The 20,474-nt window shown below is 43.3% G+C and overlaps 1 protein-coding gene across 3 annotated transcripts in view; it reads right to left on the bottom strand.

Annotated features, from left to right (window-relative positions):
- SENP1 (SUMO specific peptidase 1) overlaps positions 1-20,270 on the bottom strand; it is a 31,780-nt gene extending 11,510 nt beyond the window's left edge. For 2 of the 3 annotated variants that reach the window (XR_003704108.2, XM_028709804.2), the window contains exons 1-15: positions 20,070-20,270; positions 18,873-18,922; positions 16,807-16,858; positions 15,239-15,369; positions 13,695-13,779; positions 11,971-12,130; positions 11,414-11,585; positions 10,181-10,284; positions 9,836-10,086; positions 8,930-8,984; positions 5,971-6,009; positions 4,165-4,249; positions 3,509-3,652; positions 2,347-2,478; positions 1,166-1,369 (exon numbers count right to left, since the gene is read on the bottom strand). Coding sequence is in view for 2 of the 3 variants with exons in the window: in XM_028709804.2 (XP_028565637.2) it covers positions 1,166-1,369; positions 2,347-2,478; positions 3,509-3,652; positions 4,165-4,249; positions 5,971-6,009; positions 8,930-8,984; positions 9,836-10,086; positions 10,181-10,284; positions 11,414-11,585; positions 11,971-12,130; positions 13,695-13,779; positions 15,239-15,369; positions 16,807-16,810 (1,566 nt within the window). In the remaining variant the exon portion in view is untranslated. The remainder of the gene's footprint in view (positions 1-1,165; positions 1,370-2,346; positions 2,479-3,508; positions 3,653-4,164; positions 4,250-5,970; positions 6,010-8,929; positions 8,985-9,835; positions 10,087-10,180; positions 10,285-11,413; positions 11,586-11,970; positions 12,131-13,694; positions 13,780-15,238; positions 15,370-16,806; positions 16,859-18,872; positions 18,923-20,069) is intronic. The other variant, XM_028709795.2, reaches the window with a different exon arrangement.
- Between the last annotated feature and the right edge of the window lie 204 nt (positions 20,271-20,474).

Here is a 20,474-nt window from a genome sequence, read left to right as displayed (position 1 = left end):
AGGAAGGAATTACGCAGAAGCGAACAGGACACTGTCCTGGCAACTGCTACTGCTTAAGGGTCTAAAACTGATAAATGATGATATTATCAATCACCTCATGGTCACCTTCAGCAGCAGGCAAGCCAAAATGCATCCCAACAGGACTTTGGGATTTGGGCTAGGCTACCAAATGGCAGTGTTCAGGTCAATCCAGTGATGAGACATGGTGATTACAAATAATCTGGGACTGCCGGCAGGACTGCTAGGAGACAGAAACAGAAGGGGCAGAAACAGCCTGCCATGACTGTGGTACATGTCGGCAGTAGCGGCCACAATCCGCAAGGCCTGGCGATGGTGGCACAATCAGTGGCGGTCTGCGAGTCCTCGTGGCGGCAATAGGAGGGGGCAGCAGTAGCAGCAAGGCCTGGCAGCAGCGGAACAAACAGTGGCAGCCTGAGAGGCCTCATGGCTCTTTTCTCCATTTTCTCAGTGGAATTTGCCAACTGCCCATTGGCACCTCGGTTGTCAAATGTTTCAGAAGTCAAACTGTCTTCTGGAACAGATTATGTTTGACAACTGAGGTACCACTGTATTGCCAGCTCAAATATTACAAAACAGTTATCACAATGTGAACTTCAAACTGGTTTTGGACGATATTACAGAGGTACCTCAGGTTACATACGCTTCAGGTTACAGACTCCACTAACCCAGAAATATTGATTCAGGTTAAGAACTTTGCTTCAGGATGAGAACAGAAATCGTGCTCCGGCGGCATGGCAGCAGCGGGAGGCCCCATTAGCTAAAGTGGTGCTTCAGGTTAAGAACAGTTTCAGGTTAAGAACGGACCTCCAGAACGAATTAAGTACTTAACTCGAGGTACCACTGTATCTCCCTTCCCTATTTAGGAGTTAATATCTTGCTCAGCCACACAAAGATATGACTACATTTGCGTAGCCGAGCAAAACTGATGATATCTGCACCAACATGATAGTCCTGTGGCAGTTTTCAATGTATCCATAAGCCTGTAGATCTTTATAGCCACTGAGCTTACCTATGAAAATGTTAGCTCACAAGTACGTTACAAAAGAGGAGCCGTTGTGAAGCTGTTCGGAGCACATTCCAGAGAAGCAGAAGCGAGAACGAGAGCTTGGAACAAATAAACAAAACACCCCTCAAATATACTCACTGCTAGGCACCAGTGGACACCAAGATGAATAGGCACCAGCAGGATGTCAACAGAAAATACATCCACTTTTTTAGTCCAGCGCTTCACAGCTTGGTACCCAGCAGTTTTTAACTTGGTGAAGAAAAATGTGTTGAATGCATGAACCGTTGGAAAGCCCCTCTGTTTACTTCTTTCCATTAGCATATTCATGTAGAAGTTAATTATCTGAGAGGGAGAGGAATACAGGTTAGGAAACGACAGAAATTTTCAAAATAGCGTTTTTGCATTCAAGAGGGGGAAAAATATTCATTTAGCAAATGATGAAAGATGGCAAGCTATGAACCCTGCAGATATCTGCATTTATTTATTTTTTTGAGGGGGGATTCTTCATTAGGTTAAGGATGGCAGGTACTTCAAAAGCCTTTCAATCCTCTAAAATATGATGCCTACATAGTAGCCTGCACAGTGTATTTGATTTTGCAAGGTAAGTTACACAGGATTTCTAAACCTATTATTTGCTGCTGAAGGTGCAAAATGGAGGAGGTGGGAGGGATTTGCAAGTGGGGGGGGGAATGATGAGCAGGAGTCCTTCCCCTGCACCCCTTTCTTCCTTTGTGCCCTCCTTTCCCATCTGCCCAGGTTCTCAGAGGAAAGAGATCATGGGAGATGACAGCAACTGGGTGTCTAGTAAAGGACAAAAATGTAATCCATGCACACGAGGCTATGCCAGGCAGTACCCTGTGAGGCTGCTGACCTCAAACTGCTGCAAGGCTGATTGATTTGTCTTTTTCAAAAAAAATATAATGAATGCAGATTGTGGCCTTCTACACCATGGTCTAACTCACGTTTCAAGACCAGGATTTTATGGGCCATGATCTTGATGTGCGTTGGAGCTGTCATTCCAAGACCAGCTGATCTGCCAAAAATGGATCATTATGAGGACTGATAATTATACTGTCTTCAAGTTCCAAGGCAGTTTGCCTGTGAATTACCAAATGCGGGGAAGGAAAGTAGGAGGCGGCTATTTTGCCCTCATGTCCTCTTTGCTGGCTGCGTGCAGGCTTCCGGTGGCTACTTTATGAAACATGATGCTGAACTAGACAGCGATTTGGTCTGATCTAGAAAGGCTCTTCTTGGTTTATTTGGAGATTTTAAACTAGTACCAAACAACTGCAGCATACAAAAAGCGAAGATCAGGTTACCTCATCATTGAGCCAATTGAGGTGGTTAAGAGTCTGAATATCTTTCCTAGTTATTGTCAACCGGAAGGCTTCGCTCAGCACCTCATCCTGGTTCCCACTTCGTAGTACACTCTTTATTTCCCTCTCCATTTCCTAGAGAAAACAAAGAGAGATGCATACAGCAAGTAGTTTTGGCTTTTCCAGCTGAAAAACTTTGCCTGAGATAACTAGTTAAATTTTTCTCATTGCATAGAAAGGGCTCTAATAATAATAAATTTTATTTATACCCTGCCCTCCCTAGCCAGAGCTGGGCTCAGGGCGGCTAACACCAGTAAAATTACAATAAAAACATAAGGGGGGGGGACAATTTAAAATACAGCTTAAAATGCAATTTAAAATGCAGCCTCATTTTAAAAGTAGCCTATGGATCAAAACCGTAAGGAGAGGGAAAACATAAGGGTCAGACTGAGTCCAGACCAAAGGCCAGGCGGAACAGCTCTGTCTTGCAGGCCCTGCGGAAAGATGTCAAGTCCCGCAGGGCCCTAGTCTCTTGTAACAGAGCGTTCCACCAGATCAGGGCCATGGCCAAAAAAGCCCTGGCTCTGTTGAGGCCAGCCTAACCTCCCTGTGGCCTGGGATCTCCAGGATGTTTTTATTTGAAGACCGTAAGGTCCTCCGTGGGACATACCAGGAGAGGCGGTCCCGTAGGTACATGGGTCCTAGGCCGCGTAGGGCTTTAAAGGTCAAAACCAGCACCATAAACCTGACCCTGTACTCCACCAGGAGCCAGTGCAGTTGGTAAAGCACTGGATGAATGTGATCCCATGGCAAGGACCCTGTAAGAGCCTGGAATCATGGTCTTAATAGCTGAACAGTGCTGGGTTTGTGGATGGCCCCGCTAGGAGGAGGAGCCTACACAAACAATTCTCCAAAAACCACTGTACATAAAGCAGCATGTATGTGGACAGGCTAGGCTAGAACACTTCTCCCCATGGTTGGTTTTCTATGTGCACAGATGTTCTGTTCTGTTTTTTAATTAGAGCACAGCATTCATGCAATCTCCACAATCTAGAATCTCAAATAGTACAACTGAGGAGCAGCTTTATCATATAATCACAGCTGTTTCTGTAGATTATCTCCAAAGCCGGTCAAGCTTTTTAACATTTGACATTAAAAAGTTTACCTCTGTAATTTCAGGGAACTCTTCCTCCCCATCAGCGGCCTTTTTTTCTTCTGGCACAATGGTGACAGGAATCTCCTTCTCAAGAGGTACTCGCAAATGTAAGTTGACTGAATCAGGTACCAAAAACTCCTGTTTCTGCAGCCTCTGAAAGACACATCCCTAAGATAGCAACATCTCACTTTGCAACTTCAGTGTCTATCTTATACTTGCACGTATGATTCAGCCATGCAATTTTAATTTAGAATCCAACTTCACCAGTGGAAAATATAATGGAGAAAAACTTTGTTTGACTTTAATAGGGTTCTGAACATGTCTTGGTCCATAACTCGCTTATCAATTTGCAATTCAAAGCAAGACAGACAGGTCATAAAAGTTGAGTGGGGGAGAAATATCCATCTTTACTTACAGCCTTTTGGGTGTTTCAGCGATTATTATCACTAGAAACAACAGGCATGTAACTGGAGAAACCAGACAGCCTTCCCAACTGTGATACGCATTTTTTAAAAACTTAATCCATTTATGGGCAGGCACCAAGTTTTGTTTTTTATTGTTCTTTGTAATATTTGATATGAAGAGCATTTGTAAGTCTGATGGAACATTAAATAAACCAAGATTGTTTATTAAAAACACACACACAATGCATTTGAACATCTTACCTGCTTCTGCAATTGCAATGCCAAAGCTTTTTGCTCTTCTATCTGTCGCCATCTCTCACGGGCTCGGGAATCATATACGCTGGTTCTAGAAACATTTTTGGATGCAGCAGATTGAGAATTCAGCATTAGCAGCAATGGACGTTTGCATCATTGCCATTTTCAAATATAATCAATTTGACCGTTTGTTTAGGCTCCTGATCAATTTTTATGGCAGGGCCACTTTGAGGTGAAGGATGGAGAGGGCTGGGTCAAACTGACTCCATCTGCCAAACTGGGATGCCAGTAAGTCCCTGTTGGCACAGGCACGCCAGCCCCTTCATGCACCTTTGTATTAAGAGAGAACTGAGCTGTGTTTGCCAAGGAGAAAAAAATTGGCCCTGGGTATCATTATTGCTGGGACGCGGGTGGCACTGTGGGTTAAACCCACAGAGCCTAGGACTTGCCGATCAGAAGGTCAGCGGTTCGAATCCCCGCGGCGGAGTGAGCTCCCGTTGCTCAGTCCCTGCTCCTGCCAACCTAGCAGTTCAAAAGCACGTCAAAGTGCAAGTAGATAAATAGGTACCACTCCGGCAGGAAGGTAAACGGAGTTTCCGTGCGCTGCTCTGGTTCGCCAGAAATGGCTTAATCATGCTGGCCACATGACCCAGAAGCTGTATGCCGGCTCCCTTGGCCAATAAAGCGAGATGAGCGCCGCAACCCCAGAGTCGGCCACGACTGGACCTAATGGTCAGGGGTCCCTTTACCTATCATTATTGCTAGCATCTGGTTTAAATGTAAAAACTCATCTTTACCCCTTATAAATATCTATCTTATGTACATTTTAACTACGCAACCAGATTACACAGAAGGCCCCTTGCCTTCTACTTATGTAGAAACCATTCACAAGTGTCACAAAGGCCACAGAAAGCTGCCTAGTCTTACTGAAGGGCTTTATTCTATCTCTCTTTGAGGACAGCTTTGGTAAGGCACAGATTACAAAGATGAAAGGGTAGAATGTGAAATGAAAATTCTTCCTGTCACAAGTGAAGTTAGGTTGCTACTCCCAACATCAACAGCATTTACCCCCAGCGAATATTTTTTTTAAAAAAATCAAAATTATGCTTTATGTATGTTTAATTTTAGTTTGCATTCAGTTTTGTTGTTTCTCTTTGCTTTTGGTTCACATGTTCCACTGTGTTCTTCTTTTAATTAAATAAAAATATTTTAAAATATTACAACTGAACATTGGGAATTTACATTCTACCAGACTTTCCCCAAAACTAAATTTCCTTGCAGCTAGCAACGGTCAATTAATCAATGCACCCTGGCATTCTCTGTTCTTGGGGTAGTCCTGGCTACTCCCCACAGCTATGCTGATGTTTAGAAGGGGGTTAGAAAAGAAGCTTCTCTCTTGCATTCAACAATAATAAAACCATATCCAAACTGACTGACAAGAAGCATGGGGGAGAAAGCTATTAGGCAAGACTTTATTAGCAAAAAATGGGGGGGGGGGATCCAAAATTTTCGACAGCTGTTTCCTATAGGAGTTCAGGGGTATCCACCTGACAATCTCCACATGTTTTTTGATAGCAGCTTCCATCAGCCCCAGCCAGCATGACTAATGGTCAGGGCTGATAAGAGTTGTAGTTCAACAACATTTGATTGTCCTTGCTACAGATCATGGCTGCTTTGACCCATGTTGGGAAGGCAGCAACAACAGCCTGGAAGCTGTGCGCTTAAAGAGAAGGCAAACTCTTGGAGATATTGGATATGATGACTATATGAAACAAACGCAATCATTAATATTAAAAATACGAAATGACTTACAATTCTTTGATCCACAATTCAGCCTCAAAGAAAGGTGTGCTGAAAGAAAAAGAATACAAGAAACTGAAAATACTTATTCTGTGGGAAAATAGCCGAGAAGAATAGAGGGGCTATTTGTTACAAAAGTGGCAGGTGCCCTGTCTTCTTTATCCAGAAGTCCTGCCTTTTGATATCAAGTTTATATAGCTTGAAATAAATTTTAATGACTTTTTTTTACATATAAAAAGTTAGTTTTAGAGCACTGTGTGACCTATGTACATGCCCCAAATAGTAGAAAGTCCATATATTCTCATGCCTCCATTTCTATGGGGTGGCAAGAGTGAATATTTTACCCTGTCCTTAATCCTAAACCCAATACCGTAGTTTCAATGTGTCAGTTTACAAACAATGCTCTATTTAAGGAAGTTTTGCGTTTAGGGTCTTCAGGAGAATCTAGGCATTTTGGATTCCATGGTGCCTCTTTGGAAAGGAACCTATATTACAGCATTGTTCTTAACTGTGACACAGGTGTAGACACGTATAATGTTGTTCATACATGTACCTCTCCTACAAAAAAAATAAAAATGTGCTCCTATTTCTCAAGGAAGAGAGAAGTCACGCAGGGTTGGCAGGTCATGAACATGTAGGCACCATGACAAGTCCTATTCCTACAAGGTCATTTGCATCCCTTATTCTGATTGATGGGTTAGTGGGCCTCACGATACCCTAAAATAAACTTTTTCAAAAAAAAATTTTTTTACATAAAATTTATATCAAAAAAGCGGGTCTTCAGGATAAAAGGGGGCGGGACGTCCATTAATTTTAATCTGACAAATAGTAGTCCCCGTTCTTCTGAGGTGCTTATTTTAGCTGAAATTCCACTGAACAGTAGTGCCATCCTTGGAAGAAAAGTGACAAAGAGGATTGGTGGTTGCTCAGTCCAGCTGTACAGGCTGCAATGAAGAGAAATGTCAACTTAAAGGGACACTGCGGAGCCCCGAGGGGTGAGAAGGTTGGAAAGGACCATGAGGCTTGCCTAATAAAGTGCAGACAGGGGTGCAGTGCTGGGGATCTCTCACAAGATGGCACTGCAAACAGGCTACAGAAGAAGCCAGTAGCAGCAATGACAGAAAGATCTCTCCCTCTCACAAACACACTCACTCCCAGTACGTTTCCGAGCATAATTCACAGTGTTGGTGCTGACCTTAAAGCCCTAAACAGCCTTGGTCCAGTAGACCTGAAGGAGCGTCTCCACCCCCATCATTCTGCCCGGACACTGAGGTCCTGCTCTGAGGGCCTTCTGGCGGTTCCCTCGCTGTGAGAAGCCAAGTTACAGGGAACCAGGCAGAGGGCCTTCTCGGTAGTGGCACCCGCCCTGTGGAACGCCCTCCCTCCAAATGTCAAAGAGAAAAATAACTACCAAAATTTTAGAAGACATCTGAAGGCAGCCCTGTTTAGGGAAGCTTTTAATGTTTAAGAGGTTATTGTATTTTAGTGTTTTGTTGGAAGCCGCCCAGAGTGGCTGGGGAAACCCAGCCAGATGGGTGGAGTATAAATAATAAATAATTATTATTATTATTATTATTATTATTATTATTATTATTATTACTCTGTGAGAGTAAGTCTACTTGTTCACCCATAAACTCCCTGGCCATTAACATACATTTGGCACATACTGCCATCTACAGAGCATATTATATTGAATTTCTGTGCTCTGCTTTTGTAGTGTTTTATGATGTGTTTTACTACTACGTTATTGTCCATGGCTTTAGAAACGCTGTGGTCTAAACCACTGAGCCTAGGGCTTGCCAATCGGAAGCTCAGCAGTTCGAATCCCCGCAACGAGGTGAGCTCCCGTTGCTCGGTCCCTGCTCCTGCCAACCTAGCAGTTTGAAAGCACGTCAAAGTGCAAGTAGATAAATAGGTACTGCTCCAGCGGAAAGGTAAATAGTGTTTCCGTGCACTGCTCTGGTTTTGTGAGAAGCGGCTTAGTCATGTTGGCCACATGACCCGGAAAAACTGTCTGCAGACAAACGTCAGCTCCCTTGGCCAGTAAAGTGAGATGAGCGCCACAACCCCAGAGTCATTCGTGACTGGACTTAACTGTCAGGGGTCCTTTACCTTTACCTTCCTACTACAGTACTGCCCATAGCTTTAGATACTTCATTAATTCAAAGTGGTAGCATTTAAAACGTTACATACACAATATCTGCATCTATAAATACCCTGATCCCTGCAATTTCCTCCCTCCTAACTTTCACAGACTGGAAGCAGAAACGAAATGTGATTGTGAAGTTACAGATTGAAAAGCAAACTAACAACAACAACAAAAAACAACCCTTATGAAAATCATAGTTGCAGATCAGAAAAAGTGGTCAAGATACTTTGCTGGATTGAAACCCAAAATTTCTGCCCAAAGAGGGCCACGATCTAGCTGTGGACTGATCAGAATCTTCACTAGGTAGCCAAGCTACTACTACAAGCTGTCATCTGAGCAATCTAATAACAGAGTTAAAACCCACTGGCAAAATAAATTTAGATTAGACAAAACACATAGAAAGCTAAACCAACAGGCCCAAATCCAGAAGGGACAAAAGTAATTTAACAGTACCATTGGGCAATAAATGTGTTGAGTGGAATTCAACCTCACCCGATGATGAACATTCCCTCTGTACAAGCATTTTAGCTTGCCAGGCAAAAAATCCTACTTCTTCTCCACCATTGCCTTTCATGGGTTTGCCTGGACCCCGCCCCCCGCCCAAGTCAAGGGGGTGCAGGAAGGAGAGAGGGAAGCCCTGCTGTGCAAGTGGAAGTCCTTGCACAGGGCTTCCACTAACGGAGCTTGCTAAGGTGAATGTAACTAACTTGTCCTATCAATTTCAATAGGACTTGAACACAACTTTCTCTGTTAGAACCTTTATCCCTCTATTTTGCATCAAAGGGAGCTCTCAGCTGTGGTCCCCACAAGGAAGACACTTACCTTGGTGCTGGAGATTTGAAGTCTTGGCCATTGAGCATTATGACAGAGTCAGATCCTAAATGAAGAACAAGCAATACTAGATATTAATCTTTATGAATGCACCTCTTTAAAACAAAACCATACCATCCAGATCCTCCCATTTTGTTTTGTGGGTTCCAGTTTAGCTATCAGTTTATTACATGATTGCAGATTAATAATAATAATAATCGCCTCACGGCCTAGGACCCTTGTACCTACAGGACTGCCTTTCCCGGTATGCCCCACGGAGAGCCTCAAGGTCCATAAATAGCAACACCCTAGTGGTACAGGGCCCTAAGGAAGTTAGATTAGCTTCAACCAGAGCCAGGGCCTTCTCAACACTGGCTCCGGCCTGGTGGAACACTCTGCCTCATGAGACCAGGGCCCTGCAGGATCTGATTTCTTTCCGCAGGGCCTGTAAGACAGAGTTGTTCCGCCTGGCCTTTGGCTTGGAGCCAATTTGATTCCCTCCCCCTCTCTTTCTTTTTCCTTTCTCCTCCTGTGATGAGGCTGCATTTTAATATTTTGATGTTTCAATATTTTAATGTTGTATTTTAATCTTGTTTTTAAGTTGTATTGATTCAACTTGTTTTTATTATTGCTTGTTAGCCGCCCTGAGCCTCCCGACCTTGGCTGGGGAGGGCGGGGTATAAATAAAAATTATTATTATTATTATTATTATTATTATTTGCAATCCTGAGTGCAGGCCATCTGAATGTGGAAATTACTTCCACGTAAACGAGATTGGGAATGGATTGCAAGGAAACATATAGGCTATCTTACAAATATTTTGCAACAATAACAATCTGTTAATGATCTTCAGAAAGTAAAAACTAAGAAGGGCTGAGCAGAAGGAAGAAGAGTTTAATTCTTATCTATTGTTTTCACCTTCAGCATGCACATCCAATGCCGACACACTATTTTGCCGAGTTGCTGTATTGGTGTCCTTGGCCTCAAAGGTAACACGTGAAGGGAAATTATGGACTGGATGTGGCAGTGGTTTGTGAGAGTGTTGCTCCTGAGTCCTGAGAACACCAGGTGATTGGTTGCCTGCGGTGGGGCAATAAGCTTCAAAAGGTTTCCTACTCTGATTTTCAGCTTCTTTCACAAGGTTTTTATTGGAACCTGTGCATCTGGGTCTGAAAACAAACAAACAAAATAGATCAGGGCTTCCACCAACAAACTGAGAACACGAGGAAGATAATGAGCTAGCAGCGTATTTCAGAAACTCACAGGTTGAGAGACAACAACGAAGAGGACTTTGAGACTGAGCATTTCTTCCCTGTAACCATTTGAATCAGCTGCCTGTAAATCTCTTTTTCTTCCTCTCGAACTGTCTGTGGAGAAATAACCACACATATTTCAACCAGCCAAATAGTTCAATCCTGGCTCTGCAGAGACATGCAACATCCTGTAGTATAGAAAGAGTCCACATATTTATCTACTTGACACCAAAGGTTTTCATTTTTTTAAAAAACAACAACAACAACAACAAAACCTAATGGTTTAAGCCTCTGTGACAAAGACACACATCATGGGAGGCAAAATTCTTTTTATGTATTATTTAATACACTGCTTAATTCCAAAATTCACAAACCCCAATACGCAAGATGAAACCAAAGATCAGGGTCAGATGCTCTAAAGATTTCAAAGAAAAGGGTCGTAGAGAAGAATAAAATGCCTCTTCCCAGGACTGCAAGACTGTGAACAGCAAAACATAATAGTGTATGATTTGGCTTATTTGTTTGGACACCCCCCCCCCCAATTGGTCTAATTCGAATCCGCGCGTCGGGGTGAGCTCTTGTTGCTTGGTCCCTGCTCCTGCCAACCTAGCAGTTCGAAAGCACGTCAAAGTGCAAGTAGATAAATAGGTACCGCTCCGGCGAGAAGGTAAACGGCGTTTCCGTGTGCTGCTCTGGTTCGCCAGAAGTGGCTTAGTCATGCTGGCCACATGACCCGAAAGCTGTACGCCAGCTCCCTCGGCCTATAGAGCGAGATGAGCACCGCAACCCCAGAGTCGTCTGCGACTGGACCTGACGGTCAGGGGTCCCTTTACCTTTACTAATTGGTCTAAGGGCATGTCTTCACATCTGTAGATTTATCTTTCTTCCCTACTCATGTTCTCTTCCCCTCTTTCCTTTATCCATCTATTCCTTCCTTTCCAAGGACTCCTTTCCCAAGTACCTCCCTGAGTCTACTCAACCCCTGATTTCTCTTAGTCTAGGCCCATATCTCCCCCACAACCCAAGATCAGAGAGATCAGTCAAACATAGTCAGAGATGTGCGCATGTCTAGCAAACCCTTCTGTGGTAATCAGGAAATTAAGCCAAACACTATGAGAGATGTCACCCCCAGAACAAAACAATTGGAGGGGAGGGATAAATCTGTAAAACCCACAAGAAGTCAAAGCATAAGGCTCCGCACACACAGGAAACTTTATTCTCTCTCCTTTTTCCTTTCACCTACCTCTTCTGCGGTGCTGATGGATCTCCTTTGGGATTTCTTGGGACTTAGTAAGCTCCGACGACATGGAACACTCCATGATGGACTAGTAACAGACTTAATTGGAAAGGATTTTTCAAATGCAGAAATGTGGCAATGGTGATTCGATTTCCCTGCAAAGGAATTTGATGTCGCACTGCAGAAAAAGTTCAAGGTATTCGATTAGTAAGCCAGTATTATAAAGCTATTCAGATTTTTGTTTTCCATGCTGCATAAACCCAAGCAGAAAGCCAGAGCAACCCTATTCTCGCTTCCTCATACTTTGGAAAAGTTAAAAGGTAGGGTTGCTTTCCTCCTCCTCCTCTTGAAGAGAATAACTTCAGGCTCACTGTGACAATCCATCTTCTTCCAGCAGATGGGGAATATTCTGGAGCAGGCTTTCATTATCATTAAGAATTCCCACCCCACAGTTTTTTGCTTACAATACAAAAATCAAAATATATAAACTCCATACACTACCCCCCCCAACGCACTGCTAAATTTTATGAATACAGAACAAAATCTAGTGAAACCTAATGTACCTTTGACTTTTGCGTGCATCAAAATATACGCTGCGGTTTGCTCTAGGCTTCTGCAAAACGGGACCCAGAGTAGAATCACAATTCCTCCACTGCCCATTAGCACTTGTTCCAAATGGTCTTTGCACTCCTGCTGCCTGATACCTCTCAGGGGAAGGAGGTCCTGTGAGAAAGAAGCATTGAACAATAAATGAAAAGCCAACCGATTCACTCCCAAGTTATCCATTACAAACAACCCAATTGTATCAAGCATGACAGGGCTTCAGAGGAGTTCCATGAATGTACTTGCATCTCCCTAGATAGTATCAAGGAACTAAAAAGGCTATAGAAGTTTCAAATGCGATTCCACCGGTAAAACTGCAACAAGCCTGCCTCACTATTTAGCAAGCTAGCTGCTCAGGTTGTGAACTGCAGCCTGTTCTTTTAAGAGTACCTGCATGATTTTCGGCAACATAAACCCAATTAACAGGTACTCGGATCACTGGTTAACCCAGGGCTGGTCACCTGACAGACTGTATTCCAGACTGTATTGAGCAAAATATAAGCAAAAATGTACTAAAAGGTCTTCCCAGGTTTATTCATACATTTCAAAAACAAAAGCATTTCAAAGTTTAATATTACGCAGAAAAATCAAAGTGAGACAAAATGCATCATGTTTGTAGTGTGTTATGTGTACACGTAAAGTACAGCAACATGCATGTACTCGGTAACTGTTAAGTCTTTATTGCTGGTAACATCAGCTTTTATCACCGAGCCCAAGTTCAGTCTGCGTTGCAAAATGAACATGGCCCTGGATAAGTCTGGGCCCCCAGTATACAGAACACGGTCCTATAATTTAACATGCTTCCTGCAATACACTAAACTAAATCAAGAAGCATATAGCAAATAGAAGGGAACTTGGACGGCTTTAAAGTGAGGTTTTAGGGCGGGGGGCCTTTTTGGTAGTGACACCCATCCTGCGGAACACCCTCCCCTCAGACGTCAAGGAAATAAACAACTATCTGACTTTTAGAAGACATCTGAAGACAGCCCTGTTTAGGGAGGTTTTTAATATTTGATGCTTTATTATGCTTTTAATTTTGTTGGGAGCCGCCCAGAGTGGCTAGGGAAACCCAGCCAGATGGGCGGGGTAGTAATTTATTATTATTATTATTATTATTATTATTATTATTATTATTATTTGGGAGGTGTCAGCCAAATTAATGAAGGCTAAGCTTTAAGTAGCTCCTCGTTATGATGGTTGTGTATCAAAGGCTGTACGAATATCAGTTACTGTGGAACATCCCTGGGAGGTGGGTGGAGAGCTGCTGTGCTAATGTCTGGCTTGTAGGCTACCCTTGGGCCATTGTGAACCAGATTCAATAAAACAGAAAACCCCCAGTATAGCATGTGGAGGGAGGTTTTCCATTTGGCAGGCAGAAATGCTTGCACTGACGGAGCAATCAACTTAGCATAATGCTGAATTCCACCCTAAGAATACAGGATAGTGGGTTTGATGGGCCTGGATAAGAACCCAGTAGGACACTTTATGTTCTTAAGGAATATTTCAAAGGTTTCAATAGAAATGCATTCCTCTATACAGTAGAAGTTTAGACTCAACCATAAACTATAGCAAGGCAGCATGTTTAACTTCACCAAAGGAAATTTCACTGCAGTGTTACAATCAGCGCATGTTTTAAAAGCTTTTAATTGGTTTCTCAAGTGAACCCAAATCAGCCTCGCCTTACCTGAATAGTAGCCGAAACTGCAGGAAGTATTTCCAGTCGGACAAGTAAAAGGCCTCTCCAGACGATCAAACTTGTTTGATGAAAACTGCACAAAAGAGGCCATAAAATCAGAATATATTCAAAGGAAGGATCTGGGGAAAGTGTGTGTGTGTGTGTGTGTGTGTGTGTGTGTGTGTGTGTTTTCATGCGTAACAGAAGGACTGTGCAACTCTTATTATCACTAGCTACAATGTTATAAGTGAAACTAGACTTGAAATATACGGAGAACCTCTAGAATTTTGCAACTTGAAAATATCCTAAAAAAGATTATGGAAATGTAATGGCAAATTTAGGATACAATGCTGCATTCAAAGTTTGGAAACACTGAAGAACTAATCACATACCTATGGCCAACTAATAATAATGCCTTTTGCTTGCCTTCAGCCTTCCTACACTGAAGCTTAGGGGGATTATTCAGTAGTGACACATTATAAACCTCAACTTCTTTCTCAACATGACTTTTTTCTTTGACAAAGTAATAATCATAAATAAATAGGAATAAAAATGTGCACCCCACCACCGAGACCATTCCACTGTAACTATCCAACCTCCCAAAATTTCAACATCTCTTGCAATGGTTTGACCCCTTTGCGTTTTAACAGTACAAATGCTACACCCTCCATATCTCCTCAAAATCATTTCTCCTGCATATTCCCTGTCTTACCTTAATGGCACAAGTTAATTTATAATAGCTATATCCATCTCTTTATATCATTCTTCCATTTTATATTCTGCTTGCCCCTTCCACTTCCTAGCTATAATAATTCGTGCAGCTGTCAATAAATTTGTGAGCAAATCCTTCATAGCCTGAGAACCTTCCACCCCATCGTAAATTGAAAATAATGCTACCTCTGGACTTTTGGTCAGCTTTATTTAACCCAGTGATTTCTGTTATCTCCTAAAAAACCTCGACTTCTGCCCTTCTAACTCGCTTAGTAATTATGCAGCTGTTTAGTTCTCATTGACTGTAGGAAGTTTTACTTTATTTTATAGAATGAAATAATAAACCCAGTAGTCCTGAATATAAATTCATCTGTAAACCCTCACGGTGAACTGCCCTGAGATCTATGAATGAAAGTTGGCATAAAATGTTTAATAATAACAACAAACTTGCAGGGGATAACTACCGGTATCTGAAGCTCCATTAGAACAGCTGGATATGTCCCCAACTATATTTTATTTGATATATATGGAAATCAACCAAGTTAAAGGCAAAGCAATCCTAAAAGGGGCCAGCAATCCAAACACCACATTCTGCCAGTGGTATCTTACTGCCCACTTGAGTGGGGATTGGGCTTTCACCACAATGGAACGCCACCCCCATTCCAGCAGCCAGTAGATTGCAACACTTCCAACCAACCAATCAACATTGAGAAGTTGAGGTTGCAGCCAAGTGTTATAATTCAAAGAGCAAAAATTAGCCTCATTACTTTTGGAGCAAAAATACAGTAAAAAAAAGTAAAAAAAAAATACAGCTAAGAAATAAAAGCAGCTCATTCTCAAACCTTGTTGCTAGACAATGGAAGCTGATCTCCTGAGAGAGCGTTCTGCTGTAGAGGAAGAGTCTTGAACACAGAAGTGTGATTAGCTAACCCATAGTCTCCAGCCTCCATCTTCATACAATCGGCAGTTTCATCTGAAAGGGAAAAGCTCCTTAGTGTATGATTCTCAGGAGGAAAGAAAGTGTACACAGTCCAAGAGAGGTTTTCAGTTCTGCAAGCTCCTGTTAAGCAAACAGGAATTTCCAGGTGGCGCAGCTGGGACTTCGGCAGGAGAAATTCCCCGTGGACTACATACCAGTGAAATAACAAATGCCAAAGAAGCAAATACAAACCCCAAGAAAGGAAAACACCAGAAAGAGACCATGCATGAACTTTTTTCACACATGTAACAAGCTTCATACAGAATCAAGGTACCGTATTTTTTGCTCTATAAGACTCACTTTTTCCCTCCTAAAAAGTAAGGGGAAATGTGTGTGCGTCTTATGGAGCAAATGCAGGCTGCGCAGCTATCACAGAAGCCCGAACAGCAAGAGGGATTGCTGCTTTCACTGCGCAGCAATCCCTCTTGCTGTTCTGGCTTCTAAGATTCAGAATTTTTTTTTCTTGTTTTCCTCCTCCAAAAACTAGGTGCATCTTGTGGTCTGGTGCGTCTTATAGAACGAAAAATACGGTAACTTGGCAAACACCTTGAGCAATCATATATACTACAACAGGGATTGTCAACCTGGTGTCCACAAATTAGGCTTTAACTGGTACCACAGACACTTAGGCAGGACTCATAGCTGGATTCCTGTGGTAAGCATAACATTGTCAGGGATGGCTACCTAATTTTATGGTACGCCACACTTCCAAGGGCACCTATTTTGTAACTGGTGCCACCCAGCATTCTCTCAAAATTCAAGGTGTGCCCACTGGTCCAAAAAGGTTAGCAACACCTGTACTACAAACTGTAGCTTTCACATCTCAAAAGGTACAATTTACATTCTTCACAAAGCTAAATTTAAGAGAGATGGTAGGTAGCATTTCAATATGTTCAGATGATAAGCAGCAGCCTTGAGCTACATAAAAATAATCCCTCGCTCTCGCATAACTTTGCAGCGGCTAAAATCTAATCATCTGTTTGCCAAATGGAGAAAAATAAGTGATCTTCTCCAACTTGCCAGAAACCTCTCACTACCACTGCACCTGCTCATTTGCTAGTATAGATGGCCAGCATATGTTTGCAGGGAACCAAAAATGCACACAGGATGCAGAGCAAGCACATAGGATGTAGAGCATCCCCCTAAGAAGCAAGGTGATATTAAGCATGCCACAGCAAGGTTGAGGAAGCTGCTGGTTACAAAACTAGAGTGAGACAGATCCTAAAGCTCAAACAGGAGCATAAACCGGGTAAAATCCTAATGTGTAATTCCTGCATATCACCACAGGATTTCTCCAGACTGGGCTGTTAAGTAGGTCTGAAAGTGTCTGAAAAGACATGGAGATTCTATTGAGGAGTTCCATTTGATGTAGGTTTTATAATGATAAAGGGTGCAAGACAAAATGGGCTGGTATAACATGCACAGACTCACCCATTCCTGAACTGCTCACATAACTGACTCATATGATAGAAGTTTCAAGTGCCTGAAAAGAGCAAGATGTATAACATATTAAGGATATAGACCAAACCCCATGGAACGTTTGTCTATTACAAATACCTGATTTCTTGAGTAAAAAAGTTGGAAGAAGTCTAGGACAAACCATTGTAATCACACATTGCATGAAAAAAAAATACATACTTTAACAGTGAAAGAGAAATAAAAAGTTTTTAAATATTGCTGTTTCTGCTCTTCAGAAATCAAGAATACAATGATTTAGCTCTTTCATTACCATGTCTACTCAGAAGTAAGTCCTATTGAGTTCAATGGGATTTATTCTCAAGTAAATGGGATTAATAATGCAGTTTCATTCTAATTAAACAAGGGTGCAATCGTATTAGTGTTATGTTCATGCATAGTGATGTTAAATTCTCAAGAATAATCTTTTGGAGAATATTCTCCAAAACATTATTCTCGAGAATTTAACATCACTACTCATGCATATCACCAACTTGCAACTGTTCATAGCTACGTGTTACAGTTCAGAACCCTTCTCCTCTGACCATTCTGACAAGTCAAAGGCCACAGACTCTTTGATGCACAATTGAAATCAGTGGCGGAGCTTCATGCTCCAGCACCAGGGGGCGGAGAGCAGGTGGGGGCGTGGTGCCCAGTGCGGGGAGGGGGGGCAGCCACAATGGCACCCCATCGGGATTGCGCTGCCAGGGGTGGTGCGCTTCGCCCCGCACTCCTCTTCCTCCGCCAGTGGTTGAAATACAGCTTTATACTCACTGCATCATTAAGAAACTAAATATTCCACACTATCCTTTTCCACTGACTAAAAGTTGGCAGTGGAACTAGTTTTTCAGGATGTGGTCACCCAACTAATTGTCCTGTATTACCATGATTTTGCAATTAAATGAACTACTAAACTGCACTGGAGACAATGTTTCAAAACAAGGAGGATACATTATATCAGAGCTTTCCAAACTGTGTGTCATGACACATTAGTGTGTCGGCTGCAGTGTGTCCCACAAACGCTCCCCAAACTTCTCCTGGGGCTGGAAAGGGGTTAGTTTAACCTCCAGTTTGCTAGTAAGACTGAATTACTGTGTCACGAAATGATGCATGTCTAAAAAGTGTGTCGCCAACATGAAAAGTTTGGAAAGCTCTGCATTATATATATGATTGGGTATTTTATCTCCTAACCTCTGACTTTCCCCTCCTGTTCTCACAAGGGCATTTTACCACTCTTTAGCTAAGAGAATTCTTGCAATTTTGATAAGAGAAATCTAAGTTGAATGTTTTCTTTGAGTCTGTCAATTCCAGTCAAAACAACACAGCCACCAAAGACGGCAAGGTGGAAATACTGTGTGCAGAGTGAAGACACAGTAGATTACTTTTCCTACACTATCATACAGAATTCATTTTTATGTAAATCACCAAAGGAATTTTGAGAATTATGCAGTACATAAATCCTGCTAAATAAATAAAATGCAGTTAGGTTTCCACAATAGATTCAAGGAACACAGCAGCAGTGACTATAAAGTCAAATTTTCTGATGTCCTATTATGCTTTTGTTATTATTGTTTGTAAGCCGCTTTGCGACTCGTGTGAGTGAAAGGTGTCATAGAGATATAATAAATAAAATCAAATGAAGTACAAAGCGAGCCGGGTGGTGATGAGCTGCACCCCTCATCTCTTACCTGAACACTCATACGCTCTCCCCTCCCAACCACCCCACATGAAAAAGCCAAGGTCACTCTCCTGCAGCTTCAGCAGATCTCCTTTACTTTTAGCAGTTGACTTCAAGCGGAAATTCAATTCAACGGCTCATCATGGCACAATCCAGCAGGTGGGGAGGGAGGGGATGGCACCTGTCAAAATCCTTACTTCAGCTGTTAAGCGCATACGATAATTCTTCACACAGGTGGGTTACCTCTTGTCAAGCCACGCAGAATATATCACCACGATGCATTAAATTTAAATACCGCCTTCACAGTACAAACAAAACGCAAATGTACATAGCTGTACTACAGAACGTAGCCTTCTCTCCATACCTTGATCCTGCCCAACAGCCCGGACGGTCTTCCTCCTTTCCCAGAGATTCCTAAAGCAACAGATTTCAGTAAGTCAGTTCAGCTCTCCTCTGAGGGATAGGGAAGAAGTTCGATTCAGAGGGCCTTCTTGGTAGTGGCACCTGCCCTGTGGAGCGTCCTCCCATCAGATGTCAAGGAAATAAACAACTACCTGGCTTTTAGAAGACATCTGAAGGCAGCTCTGTTAAGGGAAGCTTTTAACGTTTGATGTTTTGGCGTGTTTTTAATATTCTGTTGGGAGCCGCCCTGAGGGGCTGGGGAAACCCAACCAGATGGGCGGGGTATAAATAACCAGTTACTATTATTTAAACTGCATTTAAGCAGCTTGCACTTAATTGGAAGCAAGGCCCGTTTGGGTAAGAGTTGGCCTTTACAGTGGTACCTCGGGTTAAGTATTTAAATCGTTCTGGAGGTCCGTTCTTAACCTGAAACTGTTCTTAACCTGAAGCACCACTTTAGCTAACGGGGCCTCCTGCTGGTGTCACGCTGCCGGAGCACGATTTCTGTTCTCATCCTGAAGCAAAGTTCTTAACCCGAGGTACTATTTCTGGGTTAGCAGAGTCTGTAACCTGAAGCGTATGTAACCTGAGGTACCACTGTACAGTAGTACCTCGGCTTAAGCACTTAATTCATTCCGGAGGTCTGTTCTTAACCTGAAACTGTTCTTAACCTGAGGTGCCACATTAGCTAATGCGGCCTCCTGCTGCCGCTGTGCAATTTCTGTTCTCATCCTGAAGCAAAGTTCTTAACCCGAGGTACTATTTCTGGGTTAGCGGAGTCTGTAACCTGAGGCGCCACTGTACTTCCAAACAGGCGCACTTTTCGCAGCAGCAACGACAACCACCACCACCACAAGAAGCGCCAGCCAGCAGCTGACCCCCCCTCCCCTTTCAAGCGCTGTCCGAGGCGAGGTTTGAACAGGGCACTTTCCCGCCCGCCCGCCTCTTCGGCCAGCCACGCTTCCCTCTCTCCCAGCTTGCCGGGTTCAAAAGAAAGCGAGGAGAAGGGGGGCTCCGTGAGGGAGGCGGACCGGGCCTTAGAGGTCTTAGGGGGGGGGGAATAAAAGGTGGGGGACCCCAACGGTGTGTGGGAGGGGTAGTAGGGCAGTTGCCATAACTACCAAGCCCAGACTCTTCCTCCCCCCCTCAACCAGTTTACCGGAAGCGAAGTCAGCGGCCGAGACGGAGGGAGCTGAGGCGAAAGGCTCTTTGTTGCCGCCGCTGCCGCCGCCGCCACCTCCTTCCAAGCGCTCCGGGGCTCTTTCTCTTTCTTTCTCTCCCTCCCTCTCTTTCTTTTTTTTCTTTTCTCCCCGACCGGATTCGAAGAGGCGGGAACACGTCAAGGCAAACCGGAAGCGGAAATGCCTCTCCCGGTTTGCTCCCTCTCCCCGCCCTTTTCCGCCCCTCCCACTTCCGGGGGAAGAAGAAGCAGAAGAAGAAGAAGCAGGCGACGACTCGGCGGCGGAGGAGGAGGAGAGAACGTTGGCTCAGAGGGGGGCGGGGGGAAAAGGAACACACCCACGCGCGCGCAGAGGCTTCGGAAGGGAATTGGTAGGAAGGAGGC

This window comes from Podarcis muralis, chromosome 2, assembly GCF_964188315.1.
Source record: "Podarcis muralis chromosome 2, rPodMur119.hap1.1, whole genome shotgun sequence".
Classification (NCBI taxonomy): Eukaryota; Metazoa; Chordata; class Lepidosauria; order Squamata; family Lacertidae; genus Podarcis; species Podarcis muralis.
The sequence above is the reverse complement of the archived record's forward strand: the minus strand, read 5'-3'. Positions and strand labels throughout refer to the sequence as shown.